The sequence below is a fragment of the Panthera uncia genome, chromosome E1 (assembly GCF_023721935.1).
Source record: "Panthera uncia isolate 11264 chromosome E1, Puncia_PCG_1.0, whole genome shotgun sequence".
NCBI classification, from domain to species: domain Eukaryota; kingdom Metazoa; phylum Chordata; class Mammalia; order Carnivora; family Felidae; genus Panthera; species Panthera uncia.
This window is the reverse complement of record NC_064814.1, coordinates 54,784,672-54,800,657: the sequence shown is the minus strand read 5'-3', so window position 1 is coordinate 54,800,657 and position 15,986 is coordinate 54,784,672. Positions and strand designations below refer to the sequence as shown.

General features: G+C 45.9%; 1 protein-coding gene across 1 annotated transcript in view; it reads right to left on the bottom strand.

Moving 5' to 3' along the window:
- Nucleotides 1–15,986, bottom strand: part of STX8 (syntaxin 8) — a 251,858-nt gene that overhangs the window by 195,237 nt on the left and 40,635 nt on the right. Inside the window, exon 5 of the mRNA XM_049638107.1 lies at nt 4,515–4,639. Coding sequence (XP_049494064.1) covers nt 4,515–4,639 — 125 coding nt within the window. The remainder of the gene's footprint in view (nt 1–4,514; nt 4,640–15,986) is intronic.

Here is a 15,986-nt window from a genome sequence, read left to right as displayed (position 1 = left end):
AGAATGTATAATACACCACAATCAGTGAGATTTATCCTAGGTATGCATGCCTGGTTCAACATTTAAAAATCAATTAATGTGGGGTGCCTGGGTGACTAAGTCAGTTAAGCATCCGACTTCAGCTTAGGTCATGATTTCATGGTTTATGAGTTCGAGCCCCCCGTCAGGCTCTGTGCTGACAGCTCAGAGCCTAGAGCTGCTTCAGATTCTGTGTCTCCCTCTTTCTCTGCCCCAACCCCCCACCTCTCTCTCTCTCTCAAAAAAAAAAATAAACATTAAAAAAATTTAAAAATCAATTAATGTAATCCATTATATCCACAGGCTAAAAAAGAAAAATCACATGATCATATCACTAGATGCAGAAATAGTACTTCACAAAATCCAACATTCACTAATGATAAAAAACTCTCAGTAAACCAGGAATAGAGGAGAATTTCCTCAACTTGATATAGAATACCTACAAAATCCCCAGAGCTAACATCACACTTGATGGTGTGAAACCTGAAGCTTTCCCACTAATATCAGGTACAAGGCAAGGATGTCCGCACCCCCCCTCCCCCGGCAACCACTGCTTTTCAACACTATGCTATAAGTTCTAGCTAATGCATCAGATGAGACAAGACAACACATGAAAATATGTACAGGTTGGAAAGAAAGAAATAAAACTTTGTTTGCAGATGGTATGATCATGCATGCAGAAGATCCAAAAGAACTGACAAAAATCTCTTGGAACTAATAAGCAACTATGGCAAGGTTGCAGGATACAAGGTTAATATAGGAAAGCCATTTACTTTACTATAAACCAGCAACAAAGAGGTGGAATTTGAAATTAAAAACACAATACCATTTACATTAGCATCCCTCAAAATGAAGTACTTAGGTACAATCTAACCAAATATGGACAAGATCTATATGAGGAAAGCTACAAAACTGATGAATGGAATCAAAAAAGAACTAAAGGAGACACATTCCATGGATGTGGACAGAAAGACTCAATATTATTGTCAAGATGTCAGTTTCCCTCAACATTATAGGTCCAATGCAATTTCAATCAAAATCCCAGCAGGTTATTTTGTGGGTATTGACAAACTGACTCTAAAATGCATATGGTAAGGCAAAAGACTCAAAAGGAGAAGAAGGAGAAGAACAAAACAAGAAAACTGACACTACCCGACCACGAGATTTACTCTAAAGCCATAATAATCAAGATACTGTGGTTTGGGTGAAAGAATACACAAATAGATCAATGGAACAGCACAGACAGCCCAGAAATGGACCCACATAGTCAATGACCTTTGACAAAGCAGTAAAGGTAATACAATGGCACGAGGATAGTCTTTTCAGCAAACAGTGCTGGAATAACTGGACACTCACACGCAAAAGAAAAGTGAATCTATACACAGACCTTACACTTTTCAACACAAATTAGAATGGATCACAGATTTAAATGTAAAACACAAAACTAGAAAACTCCAAGATTACATAGGAGAAAACCTACATGGCCCGTGGGTATGGCAATGATTTTTTTTTTTTAAAGAATTCACTTATTCCTTCTTCAGTGTTCTTCTTTTCGTTATGTAGACCCAAGTTTCAGATCTGTATCATTTTCCTTCTCTTTAAAGAAACTTTAAATCATTTCTTGTAAGGCAGGTTACTGGCAACAAATCCCCTCCACTTTTGTTTGTTTAAGGAAGTCATGATTTCTCCTTCAGTTTTGAAGGATAATTTCACAAGGTACAAAATTCTAGGTTGTGGGTTTTTTCTTGCAACATTTTAAATACTTCACCCCACGGGGCACCTGGGTGGCTCAGTCGGTTGAGTGTCCGACTTCGGCTTAGGTCATGATCTCACAGCTCGTGAGTTTGAGCCCCGCGTTGGGCTCTGTGCTGATGTCTCAGAGCCTGGAACCTGCTTTGGATTCTGTGTCTCCTTCTCTCTCTCTGCTCCTCCCCAATTTGTGCTCTGGCTCTCTTTGTCTCTCAAAAATAAATGTAAAATAAAATAAAATAAAAATTTCACCCCACTTTCTTCGTGCCTGCATTGTCTCTGTAGATGAAGCAGATGCAATTTTTACCTTTGTTCCTCTATGGGTGAGGTATTTTTTCTCCTGTTTTCTTTTAGAATTTTTCCTTTATCTCTGACTTTCTGTAGTTTGGAAAGGGACTGACTATGGGTAGTTTTTTTTGGTATTTGTCCTAGTTGGCACTCTCTGAGCTTCCTAGATCTGTCGTTTGGAGCCTGACCTTAATTTTGGAAAAATTCTCAGTGATGTTTCAAATATTTTTCTGCTCCCTTTTCACTTTCTTCTCCTTCTGGTATTCCCATCAAAACTGTGTTATACCTTTTATAGTCCTCCCATAGTCCTTGGATATTTTCATCTTTTTCTTTCTTCAGTGTTTGTTCTCTTTGCTTTTCACTTTAGGAGGGTTTCTGTTGAGATATTCTCAAGCTCAGAGATTCCCTCCTCGGCCATGGGCAGTCTACTAAAAACCCATCAGAGGCATTTCTTCATTTCTGTTACAGTGTTTTTGATCTCTACAATTTCTTTTTGGTTCTTTCTCTCTGCTTAACATTGCCCACCTGTATTTCAACGCTGTGTATCCACTAGAGTCCATTAGCGGTGGAATATTATTTAGCACTAAGAAGAAATAGCTATCAAGCCATGAAAAGGCATAGAGGAAACTTAAATGCATATTACTAAATGAAGGAGCCAGTCCGAAAAGTCTACATACTGTATGATTCCAAATATATGATATCCTGGAAAAGGCAAAATATGGAGAAAGTAAAAAGATTGGAGGTTGCTAAGGGTTGAGGAGGGAGGGGGGATCAGTAAGTACAGCACAGAGGATTTTTAGGGAAGTGTAAATACTGTATAAATAATCTAATGATGAATACATGTCACCATAGCCTTGTCCCAACCCACCGAATGCAAAAAACCGAGCGTGAACCCTAAGATAAACCATGAACTTTGGGCAATGACGGTGTGTCAGTGTAGCTTAATTGTAACAAACACACCACTCTAGCGGGGGGTGGGGGTGTCGATGTGGGGGAAGACTGCATGGCTGGGGGCAGGGGTTACATGGAAACTCTCTGTACCTTCATCTCATTTCTGTTATGTCCCTGAAACTGCTCTAAAAAAAACAAAGTCTTTGAAAAGAAAGAAGTCAAATTTCTTGATTCAGACATGACCATTAGTATAGAAAATCCCACACGCTCTACGAGAGAGCTTTTTAACAAATTAGTGAGTTGGGCAAAGTTGACTGATCCAAGATCGATATAGGTAATCGGTTGTACTTTTATACACTAGCAACAATCAGAAATAGAAATGTTAAAATACCATTAATAAGAGCATAGAAAACATGAAATACTTGGGGAGAAGTGTGATAAAAGATGTCATATGTGTGTCAAAATTTGCTGAATCATACATTTTCAATAGGTGCTACCTGGGACAGGTCACGTATACCTCGATAAAACCGTTCTTAAAAGGAATTAGAAAGAATAGCATATCTGTAATACAGAAAAACCATGTACAAAAACAGGAACATGGAAAAGGTCTACTGCACACATTAAATAAGAGAGTCAGAGCTATGGCATTACCCCTATCATGATCTCACTTACGTAAAAATATGTGTGTGCTTATACCAAGTAAGCCTGAGGAAATATATGCTCATCTGTTTACAGTTTTGAGATTGGAGAAGCAATAAAGAAAGCTTCCCATTTTATACATTCCAGGCTTGTTTGAAATTTCTACAACGATCATGCATTACTTCTGAAATATAAAAAAAAAAAAAAATAGAAGAATGTAAAAAAATAATTAGGCTTAAAAGCCACTGGGCGAGATGAACTTGAAGACAAGAAGCCAGATGCACTCATTTTGTGTAAGAAAAAGATGGGAAGGGTGCCTGGGCAGCTCGGTCGGTTGAGCATCCGACTCTTGACTTCAGCTCAAGTCATGATCCCAGGATCATGGGGTCCAGTCCTGCATAGGCTCTGCACCTGAGATTCTCTCTCTCTCTCTCTGTCAAGAAAGGAAGGAAGGAAGGAAGGAAGGAAGGAAGGAAGGAAGGAAGGAAGAAAAAGAAAGCAAGGAAGGACGGTAAAGAAAGAAAGGAAGGAAGAAAGGAAGGAAGGAAGAAAGAAAAGAGAAGACAGGAAGAGAAAAGAAAAGAAAAAAAGAAAAGAAAAGCAAAAAGAAGATGGGAGTGTTGTGTTTGGAGAACGAGTCCCATCACAGAGTAAAGGGAGGTGGGCACATGTCTCTGATTCACCCGGTTTTATCAGATTCAGAGCTCCGTGCACGCTCTCTCCCAGGGGAGAATCATTATTTCCCTGGGCTACCTTGATGGATGACACCATCTGTCTATTCCTTGGGTGTCCTGAGGCACAAAATTGCCAAGAGCTTTAAAAGACCAGCACTGATTCCCCTGTGATCGTCAATGGCTGTAAGGAACATTCAAGGCAGGGGTAAAATTCTGACCAGGTTTCCGAGCCCACGCTCTTGGGGTGTCCAGTACCTTGGATAATTTTCTGCTGCTGTTGCCGGATTTCATCAAAACCCAGGCCTCTGGTCTCCTCTGGCTCCTCGAAGAGCCAAGGGTTGGGTACTCCTTGCTTAGCCCCTCCAGTCATCAGGCTGGACCTAGGAACGAGATCAAATGCGTTACGTAACTCAAAAAACACAGCTTTGCTGCAGATTACTCCCACAAGCGCAGACGTGAGCCTCACGTGCTTTGAAAATGCAATTCGACCACAATCTACCGCGTCCTTAGTTCAATGCCAGCAACTGTGTTCAGTGCTGGACGAGGTCTGAGGACGAATTAAGGCACAGGCCTGGTCCCCCGGAGAATTAGAGCCCATTAAGGAGACCAAAGCAGCACATAAGACCCTTACCAATCTTCCAACACACGTTTGAGTCAATAATCGTAAACGAGGGTCTTAAATTTCCAAAACACAAGGCCACATAGAAGTGGCCTTTTGATTAGGACAAAGTTTGTCTCCCAGGCTACGCGACACCAAAGGCACAGATGCTATTTCTCAAGAAGGTGCAAATGTTGCCACCACAGATGATGCCACAGGATCCTTATGCAAGGGGATGTGGTTGCTCACAGATAGAAACACACACAGGGTTTCAAATCCAAGCTCACGAACGTATGATAGCACTCACAACAGAACAAATCCTGAATTACCGATCTCAATCTTTACTCACCCTAGAAAGCCCACGCGCCCCTGCCAAACCAGGCATATCGGTCACCCTGCCATCCGGGAACAGGGAACCCGCATTCTCAGCCTCGGTCCCCGTGTTTGTAGGATTTTCATCCCAAGGCTCGCCTTCCCTGTCCCCACATTCTGTCCAAGCCACGAGGGAGGTGCTGTTCGTGGAACCACCTGTGACCATTTCAACCCAGACGTGAACAGTCATTCATCTGGGAGTTGGGTTCCTGGGATTTATGAAAACTGATGGTCACGACGACGGTGATATAACCGAGCTAGCAGTCGCGATGGTGGTTAACGGGCAGCGAGGACCTGCCGCGTGCGATCGTAACCCCGGACGACGCGCGTGCGGCCACTGGCTTCTCCGTCACTTCTCACGTTTCTCCTCTTGTCTGGAAATCACTGCTACCCCATAACCTTTGATGTGGGTAAGCCTCCTGCCTACTACGTACAAGGCAGGAACCGGAAGTCGCACCCTTGACCGGACAGCAGGCTGCTCTCCAGCACAGAGCGAGTACCAGATAATCAGATCTCAGCTTCACCACCTACCAGCAGATACAGACAGCAATTTCCACCTCAGAGGCCTGCTGGGGAGTATATAAAACAATCCGTTTGGGGCGCCTGGGGGGCTCAGTCGGTTAAGCGTCCGACTTCGGCTCAGCTCATGATCTCACAGTTCATGGGTTCAAGGCCCGCGTCGGGCTCTGTGCTGACAGCTCGGAACCCGGAGCCTGCTTCCGATTCTGTGTCTCCCTCTCTCTCACTCTGCCTCTCCCCTTCTCGTGCTCTTTCTCTGTCTCTCCTCTCAAAAATAAATAAACATTAAAAAATTTTTTTAAAATCCACTTACCAAACACTTATTCTGTACCCAACTATGGCATAGGCATTGTTCTTGCTCATGGGAATGAAGGAAAAATAGAATATAGGAAAAACATACCAAAATCTCTGCTCTTACCAAGCAGAAATTCTTGTTATGGGTGCAGCTTCCATTCTGGTGGGAAACGTACAGGAAAAGATCTCCCGGGGCCGAATGCTGACCTATGAAGCGCTGAGCACTGAAAGACCGGTGTTGGCCTTGATTTCACAAGTGTGAAATGTGCAGAAAGTGTATAACGCTGTTCTTGGAAGGTAACAGTCACTCAACACGTGGTAACAAGTGTCATGTTACCACTTAATGAGCTGCACACACAGGGCACACGGAAGGCTGATTTCTGAACAGATGAGTGGACCCCCAAAAGCCTACCTCTCCTTCAGTTTTAGTTGAGCACTCTGAAACCTAGAGAAGAAGGTGGTATGTTATGGGAAACAAACCGAGGCAAAACCGGAAGAAAAGTTTTGATTCCTTGCACTAAGTTTTAATCTTTTTTTAAATGTTTACTTATATCGGAGACAGAGGTGAGTGGGGGAGGGGCAGAGAGAGAGAGAGAGAGAGAGAGAGAGAGAGAGAGAGAGAGGGAGACGTAGAATCTGAAGGAGGCTCCAGGCTCCGAGCTGTCAGCACAGAGCCCGATGCAGGGCTCGAACTCACGGACCATGAGATCATGACCTGAGCCGAGATCAAGAGTTGGACACTTAACCAACTGTGCCACCTGGGCACCCAAGAAGAGATTTTTTTTTAAATGTATATTTATTATTTTGAGCAGGGGGTGGAGAGTGGACGAGGGTCAAAGAGAAAGAAGGAGATGCAGAATCAGAAACAGGCTTCAGACTCCAAGCTGTCCAGCATAGAGCCCAACACGGGGCTTGAACCCACGAACCGTGAGATCATGACCTGAGCCAAAGTCGTGAAATCATGACCTGAGCCGAAGTTGAATGCTTAACCGACTGAGCCATCCAGACACTGTCTCCCCCCCTCCCCCACCACTGGCCTTGGACTAAGATCTTAAACACAGAGCTGGCCTCTCTGCTCAAGGGCACAAACATGCCGAGCCCAAGGACAGCTTGCTTCCACCTTCTCAAAGAGCAGGTGTGTCCCCTTAAAGCCTTACTTTGTTTACCTGGTTGGCCCCAAGTATCTAAGACGTCAAGATTTCTGGATTTATTCCCTGGAGTAATCATTCATCTCGCCTAACTGGAGATGGTGTAACGAAAGCAATGGAGAAGGAAAGGAAGAGTGAGTTTACAAAGCACACTCCCCGATTCGTGCACCAGCACCAGCTCTGGATCACAACAGGATTCATGCGGGATGCCCTGTGCGGATCCCTGGGGAAAAGCAAGTACTGACGACCAGGACAACGGGCCAGACACACACACAGTGACCTCACTCACTCAGATCAGTACACTGCACCTGCCTTGATAGGAGACATGGCTCCTCCGAAGTTAAAGCTGGAATGTCCCACTGGTGGCCCGTGCCACACCGAGAGCACATTTTTACAAATTATCAAAGGAGAGGGGCACCTGGGTGGCTCGGTCGGTTAAGTGTCCGACTTCGGCTCAGGTCATGATCTCACAGCTCTGTAAGTTCGAGCCCCAAGTTGGGCTCTGTGCTGACAGCTCAGAGCCTGGAGCCTGCTTCATATCCTCTGTCTCCCTCTCTCTCTGCCCCTCCTCTGCTCGTGCTCTCTCTCTCAAAAATAAACATTTAAACAAATTTTTTAAATAATAAACATTTTTTTAAAGATTAAAAAGATTACTAAAGGAGAAAATAAAAGAGATGTAATCAAACTGACGTAGCAATCTCAAAAACAACGAATTAGAGCTATAGCCTCTAACTATATTTATATAATATATCTTGGCATGTATTAGAGAATACAGCATGACATGGGCCCAATTCAACATTAATATCGAACTCAGATCAGCCAGCACGCGTACAGGAAAGATCTCCCGGGGCCGAATGCTGACCTATGAAGCGCTGAGCACTGAAAGACCGGTGTTGGCCTTGATCTCACACAGTCCGACAAATCAACCGTCAACTGCAGCGCCATTGGCCAAGGTGCACCGAAGTAAAAATTCTTCCCCGATGCCCTCCTTCCCGGGTTATCTGATTCCAAAGTTCTGGAAGTTTGGTAAGTTTCAGTTTGGAAGTTCAAGTCTGAACTTTGTCTCTCCCCTTGGCGTTTATACTGTGTTGATACCCCAAGTCCAATGGGAAACTCAGCCTTTACCAACAAGAGCAGGTAAGATCACAGGTGTCACTGTACGTGGAAGACCTGACCTCCTTTTCGTGAGGTTTTACGTTCAACTTGACGTTTGGAACAATGCCTACTTTTGCTCAGTACTCTCCTGGGCCAGAAGGAAAACATGAAAGAGTTTCCGACAGGATTCTTGCCTTCAAAGCACTTACGATCAAATTGAAAAAAAGAAACAAGCCACACACGAAGGCACTGTTAACCAGAAGAAGACGACACTTTCCCACAAACACCCATTCTCCTTCCCCCGCCCCGCCCACCACGGATTTTCCCCATTTCAGTTCAAGACCACGCCTGACCCATTGGCTCAGGCCCAAAACCTCAGCATCGACTTTGACTCTTTTCTTTCACACCCTACAGCATCTACTGCATTAGCGAATCCTTTAAAATGTATCTAAGGGGCGCCTGGGGTGGCTCAGTCAGTTAAGTGTCCGACTTCAGCTCAGGTCATGATCTCGTGGTCCTTGAGCTCGAGCCCCGCGTCAGGCTCTGTGCTGACAGCTCGGAGCCAGCTTCCGATTCTGTGTCTCCCTCTCTCTCTCTCTGTCCCTTCTCTGCTCTCTCTCTCTCTCAAAAATAAATATAAAGAAAATATTTTTAAATAAATACATAAATACATAAATACATACATACATACATACATAAATAAATAAAACATAACTAAAGTCTGGTCACTGCTTCTGCCCCGTATCCCTCCCTGTCTCCTGCTTCTGTTCCCACCCTCCACCATCCTCCACATAAAATGCAGTGTCTTTACTATAACCTACAAGCCACACTAGCCTCCTTGCTGCTTCTAGAACACAACGAACACATTCTCTTCTCGGGCCCTTGGCACCTGCTGTCCTCCAGATCGAGACGTGGCCTTGCCTCACTTCATTTGACTCTGCTGAAATGCTACCTTCTCAGAGAGTCTCCCGTGACTACTGCATCTAAAATAGTACCCTTTCCTGTAAATCCTTAGCCCACCTCCTCATTTTACCTGATTTTTCTCTATAGCACTTAGACAACTATCTATCAGATACGATATAGTGGGTTATTTTCTGCCCTCCCACACTGGACTATAAGCTCCCCCGGGGAGGAACTAGCTTGCTTGTCACACTGTCCTCAGTGTTCTGGCCTAATGGGCAGTGACTTAAAAAACGATGTTGAGGGAACTAACTTATTCAGCCAAAACCATCCCTGAATGCAGGAGATCAGTAAGCATAGCCCGGAAACGGTAACGTTGCACACTGGTGCTGTCCTCTGCAATTTCAGGGGCATTTTACATCCACGGTCCCCTTCCAGTCATACGCAAGCCTGGGTATAGGTCAGCGCAGGTGTTACTGACAGGAAGACCAAGGAAAAGAGACATCCAGTGACTTTCTGGAGGGCGCGCATAGTGGCAGAGCTAAAGGTGCGACCCATCACTTTGTGCTCTGAGCCCCGGGACTGTCCTCTGCACTGTCGCGGGGAAGGCTTCCTGAGGGTAGGGAGACTCGAGAAGGCCTTGCAGAGTGCGTGAGGGTCCGCGATACGGGGAGGGAGGGACGGAAGGCACCGGAAGAGAGACTGAACACGCCGAGGGGATGTGAGCCGCCCGTGTGCAGGGGGCGGGAGGGGAGAGGGTGGAATCTGGAAGGCCGCGTCTCGCAGAACTCCTTCCAGGGCAGGCAGCCGTGATGCATCTGCCTCTGTCCTCACTCCTTTCATCCCCACTCCTGCAGGATCCTGTCATTTTCGGGCTGCACTAACTGTCCCCATCCTGGAAATCCGCCGGTCCACAGCCAAGTTTCCTTAAAAAATCAACTGAACTTGGTGGCCCGACCGCCACTGCAGTCCCACTGCTGCTCCCGCCCTACAAAACTCTCCTCACCCGTGACCCTGCTGCCCAAACGTGCCCCGCCGCCACTCTGCCCCGTGCTGGGCCTCCTTTGTCACCGGCGACCCTCCCTTGGCCTCCTCCAGGCCACTCTCTCCCACTGGCAGCTGCCTCTCCGTAACCTGCAGGTGCCTCGTCCTCTACCTGCCCCTTACACACTAGTGCTCGTCAGCCACTCTGTCCGGTCCTTCTCCCCCTGCTGCGTGGTCTCTCTCCGGGCCATGCCGTCTGTCCCTGGCGCTGTGGGCTGTAAGAACAGGAAGTAACAGGTGCTCCCACACTCTGCGCGCCCCGGTATGAAAGAAACAGGATGCGTTCTCTGGGGTCATCATGGTGCTGGGTTCTTAACTGGGGCTGGGAGCGGGACGCGCTCCGCTCTCTAGCAGGGCAAGGTCAGAAGCCGGGGGTGGATCTGGGAGGAACAGCACATTCACAGCCGAGACCCCAGGTTATCAAAATCCAGGGGATTTTGAGGCCCGCTCCACGCTCGTCCTGATTGAAAATCAGTGTTCAAGACTTCCAGACCCCCCTCCACCTCTGCGACTTTCCTGCAGGCGCTCTACGTGCATTTACGCCTTTTTGTTTGGGACTCCTCCACGGCGAACCCCATGTATCCAAAATTGAATCCATGACCTTCACCCCGTAACCCGTGTTCTCCTGGGCACGCTATCTAGTGAGCACCGCCCCCACCCCACCGCCCCGTATGCCCAGTCCTGCAGCCCTTTCCCCCGTTTGTTTTTTGCCCCTTCTCTCCCCCATCTCATCGATTACCAAGGCGTCCGCGCCCCCATCCCACCCACCGTGGGCACTGCCTGCCTCTGACCCTCATCACCTCTCCCGGGAGCATGGCCTCAGGCTTGTGACTGGTCCCCATGTTCCCAGTCACCCGCGTCCAAATCGCCTTGGGCTTTGCCACTGGAACTCTCTTTCTAAACCAGAGATCTGGCCATGACGTTTCCCTGTTTCAAAACGATCCCGGCTCCCTAGAAGCCAGGGAGGACGTTTCAGCTCGACAACATGGCCCCAGGCATCTGTGCCACGTCATCTCTCAACACCCCCTTCCATACCCTTACTCTTCCTTCAGCCCTACAGACCGCTCACCGCTGCTCAGACAAAGGCACAAACTTCCACACTCTCATGTTTTTGTATGAGTCTGGAGGGTCCCCACCCCCACCGCTTTGTCCATCTGGCAAAATTCTATTCATCCCCTAAGGCTCAACTCAAATGTCACTTCTCCTGTTTGGTCTTTCCTGATCCCCATCCCCCCCACCCCCCTTCCCTTGAATCAATCACTCACTGGAGCTCCCATGGCACTTTGTTCAAAACCTCTAACGTGGCATTTATCAAGCAGGATTGTAGTTAGCTATTTACTCATATGTCTCCCTTCCTAAATTATGAGCTCTGCGAGGAAAGAGGCCACATGACAGTCATGTTTATATCCCTAGTAGCAAAAAAAAAAAAAAAAAAAAAAAACCAAACCAAACCAAAACAAAAAAACACAGGGCTTTGGAATATACCAGAGAACAGGCATTCAGTACATGTTTATGAAACAGAACTAGGAAACCACTGAGCTTTTTAGGCCAGAGAGAGACAAAATGAGAGGAGTATTTAACATCTCTATCTTGAGAGATTAAAAAAAGGAAAGAGAACCACAACAAAACTTCATCTACTGCTGTGGGCCTCCAAGACTCCAGAGCAAAGACTGATTTTGATTTTGTTCAAGCAGATGGAGAGGATATCACTTGAAAGAGAATTCTTTCACGAAGACACCTTCCAGCTCAACCCCGTTTTCAGAATTACATCAAGGGAGCGTTTCTCCTCTGAAAAGTTAATGAAACCAAGTGCTAAATACGACATCTCTGAGTCTGGGACAGAACTGAAATTTTTTTTTTAAATAAATTGGTTAATTTTTGCCCAAGTTCAAGATGGAACTTATCTAGAACTTCTGAGATAAAAACCACATTAATAAATAGGTTGGGAATCTGTCTTATAAAGATTTTAGCAAAACGTTTCACAGTTGCTTCTGAAGATATGAAAATACTTCATTTCCATCCCCCAAAGTAAATGACGCTTTGGATTAAATGATGATACTATGGGGGGGGGGGTGCACAGATAACTCACGTTTTTCTGCTGACAAGTCGAAGGGGCTGAAGCTTGCTGGAAAATCATAGGGGAGGGCACTCTTATGGACCAAACAGAATTGAAAAGCAGTGAATTCTAAGTAGTCTTCCTTAGCTTTTCTTAGCATCTCAGAAAGACATCAGAGTGACTATCTAAAATGTTGGTTTTGTCTAAAAATACATGTATGTATCTGTGTCTGTGTACGCACAGGGCAGAGAGAGGCTGGCAGGTAGGCCCAGAGACCCCATTTCTAGGGTGTCAGTGAAACACACAGTCTGCAAGGCTTTGCAATTAGGCTTGTCTCAAAAGATGAGAAAATGCTACCACGGGATGAAAAGTGTAATTCCTTTCTCAGAACTCTTCTTGGTAGTTTCTCTCTGTGCGTATAAAGATGCCTGGGGGCTCAAATTTCAATCAGAAATAGATTCTTTGACATAAATTCTTGGGAGGCAAAATCTGGCAACAATATGCAGACTGGATTACGCTGAGGAGAGGCCGCAGCCAGGGAGGTGGGCCAGGAGGCTGGTGTAATTTAGGCGGAAGGTGGCGGAGTCCGGGTGAGGGAAATGACAAGAGGGAACGGGGAGAGCAGGACAATTCCCACACTGAGTCAAAGGAAAACCCCCCAAGTGTTGGTGAACAGACTGGATACAGGGGACAAAGATTTTCAAACGTGGGGCCGGGGTTTGGTGGGGGGGGGTGGGTGGAATAGTGGGACTTGGAGAAGTGACACAGCCTAGGGAAAGGGAAAGTTTTTATTTCCTTCCAGAATTTTCTCAAACTTGCACATAGCTCCTAAGACCAACCCCAAAGTAAAACTGCTTCTGCAGGATCTACGGCTATGAACCATGTCTACTTCATCAGCCATATTTGCTAGATGGCTGATCTCTCTGGGTCCGAGACTGTCCTGTTCTTTTCCTGTATCCCGTGCCCCTCTCCGTCCATCCTTCCTACAAACACTCACTGAGCGCATTTTCTATGCGTCGGGCTCTAATCTTGGGGCTCGGAAGGGTACAAGACACGCAAAGAGATATCTGACCTCATGGAGCTGATACTCTGGGGACAATAAATGCCTCACACCGTGCCTTCTGCAAATACACAACAATTGTTTTTGTTAAGTTGAGCAAACGGTCTTTCTGGAGTATGAGTCCAGAACAAATAAGACCTCAAACAAGGAAAGTATCTTCTTACCTAGCATCCTAGGAGGTTCCTGCCATGGCATTTTTAAAATCTACTGCAGTCAAAGATCTTTCTAGTCCTAAACCAGTCTCGTTTTCTCCTTCCTCGCTGCGGGCACACTGAGCAATAAAAAGTTTTAACGTCAAGTTGAAAACTTGATGAAACAGTTTGCAGAAGAACAGACATGCAGGGTGGAAAAGGTCATCACAAGTCATTATTTTGACCTCCAAACCAAATTTCAGAAACCCTAGGGTGCTCTTCCTAAGAGTCATCTAAGCAACCCCAAATCTAGAAAACAAAACCAAAGGGGAACAGTCCTTTACCCTCCGTGTTCAATTGTCAGAGCTCCTGAGGAGTAGAAGAGGGGGGACGTAGGGTGGCACATAAAACAGAAGAATTCCAAGGGAGACGAATTAGCTGCCTGGTCAAATGTCTGGTGACCGAGAGCCACCTGCTGGTTAGTGCTTACAATTCAACTACAAAATGTTCAGTAATGCAATGACCGCCATTTATCTAGAAGTAGCTCCTTCGGCGATTACACAAAGCACTCGTGAACACATGTTTACAAACAGAATGAGCAGAAGTCAACATATGCTTACATATTATGGAGGGGGGGGTGGATTCTGTTGTGAGAACTGAGCCCTCTTGACACTGTTGTTTCAATAACAAGGGCCCTACATCCCCCACTTTGTTCTTCACGACCAAGCACCCTTCAAGGACGAACCCGACGGGCGCCCCACGGAGGTTAACGATTTGCACTGAGGCATTTGGCACAGACACTGATGCCCATCTTCGTCTCAACTCTACTATGTTGCCCCTTAATCCCGTCAATTAACGCTGTTTTCCACGACAAAGTACAGGTGTTAATACCATGAAATTCTTAGCTGGCAGAAGGACCACTGACAGTAGTGGAAATCTGTACTTGTCCGCTGATGGGCAAAAATGCTAATCTGGCGTTAAAAGAACATCTAAGCGTGGCAATGAAAATGTGTATATGCCCAAGACACACAAAAGCCAAGAACCAACTACACAGTTATCATTCCCACCTCAATAATCTTGCTTTTAATTGTATCGATTCATCTCGTTCCCATCTAAAAGCTCCAATTCTCCAGATGGGCACCCGTGCTCTTAATGGTGCTTTTCACTTTCTCTCTGGGGACAGGGCCCACAAATCCGTAAGCACCCTCAGCTAGGTATCTCTACGACCAGCTGGGCACCAATCTGGAGGCTCTTACGGAAACTATCAGTCTAAAAGGGGAGGGCTTGAGAGAAGACCCAAGTCAGAGAGAAAATACGTGAAGTCTACTAACTCTGCAACTGCTGTCTCAGGGCTCCTTTTTTCCACCTTCTTCTCAACCTCCCCTCCCGGTCTCTCTCTCTTCTTATCTCCTACACCATTTATGGCTCACAGCACACGATTCAGCACTTACTTATCAACTATCATGGTACTGTTCTCTCGTTGCTTCGTGCAGGATAGAAAGGCCTTTCCAAAGGGCATGACATTTTTGGATCCCCCTCTGATAAGAGCAGTGGCAGCACGTGGTCAGTAATGTTCACAAAGGCACATAACAAAGGCGTAAACATACGCGTTCACCTGCATTTACCTCATGTGGCCCTCACAATATTTTGTGGAGTTGGGGTGATCTGCATTTTTACAAAACACGAGTGGGAGTCAAAATTCAAACCCAGGTTTTGGAATACCAAACCCTTCGTTCCTACCACAAGCAGAGTTAGCAATACATGGCTTGAACGTACGGAGGGAACGCTGCGTGTTACGTACAGGGGTCCGGAAGAAGGACAAAGTACCCAAGGCCAGTGAGAAACAAACGAATGAGGGGTCTCTACAAGGCAGCCATGGTAGCATACCAAAATCAAGACAGAAAAGGCCCAAGAGACAAAACCTACAGCAGAGGACAAGGAGACCTGAGTTCTAGCTCCTTCTCTCCCATTCATTCCCTTCGGGCACGATGGATTCTCTAAGGATGTCTCCCCATCTGCAAACTGGCACTGGCTTCTCCTCTCTTACCCCTGAAGATTCTCTTCAGGCTCAAATAATATCTCCAAGTGTTTGAAACAGGGAAGGGAGGGAGAAATAGAAAACCCCTTTTTTTAAATATATATTTTTTTAATGTTTAGAGAGAGAGAGTGCACACAAGCAGGGTAAAAGAACAGAGGGAGAGAGAAAGAAAAAGAGAATCTTAAGCAGGCTCTGAGCTCAGTGCAGAGCCCGGTGTGGGGCTTAATCCCACGACCCTGGGATCATGACCTGAGCCAAAGTGAAGAAAGAGTCAGACGCTCGACCCACAGAGTCACCCAGGTGCCAAAAACCTTTTTCAATAAATGAGAAAATACTTCAGTTTCTTACACATTTGCACTTCTAAAAAGTCCAAGTTGGAAACTATTTAATCAGCTTTTATTTTTTTTTTCAACTTTTTTTTTTTTTTTTTTAATTTATTTTTGGGACAGAGAGAGACAGAGCATGAACGGGG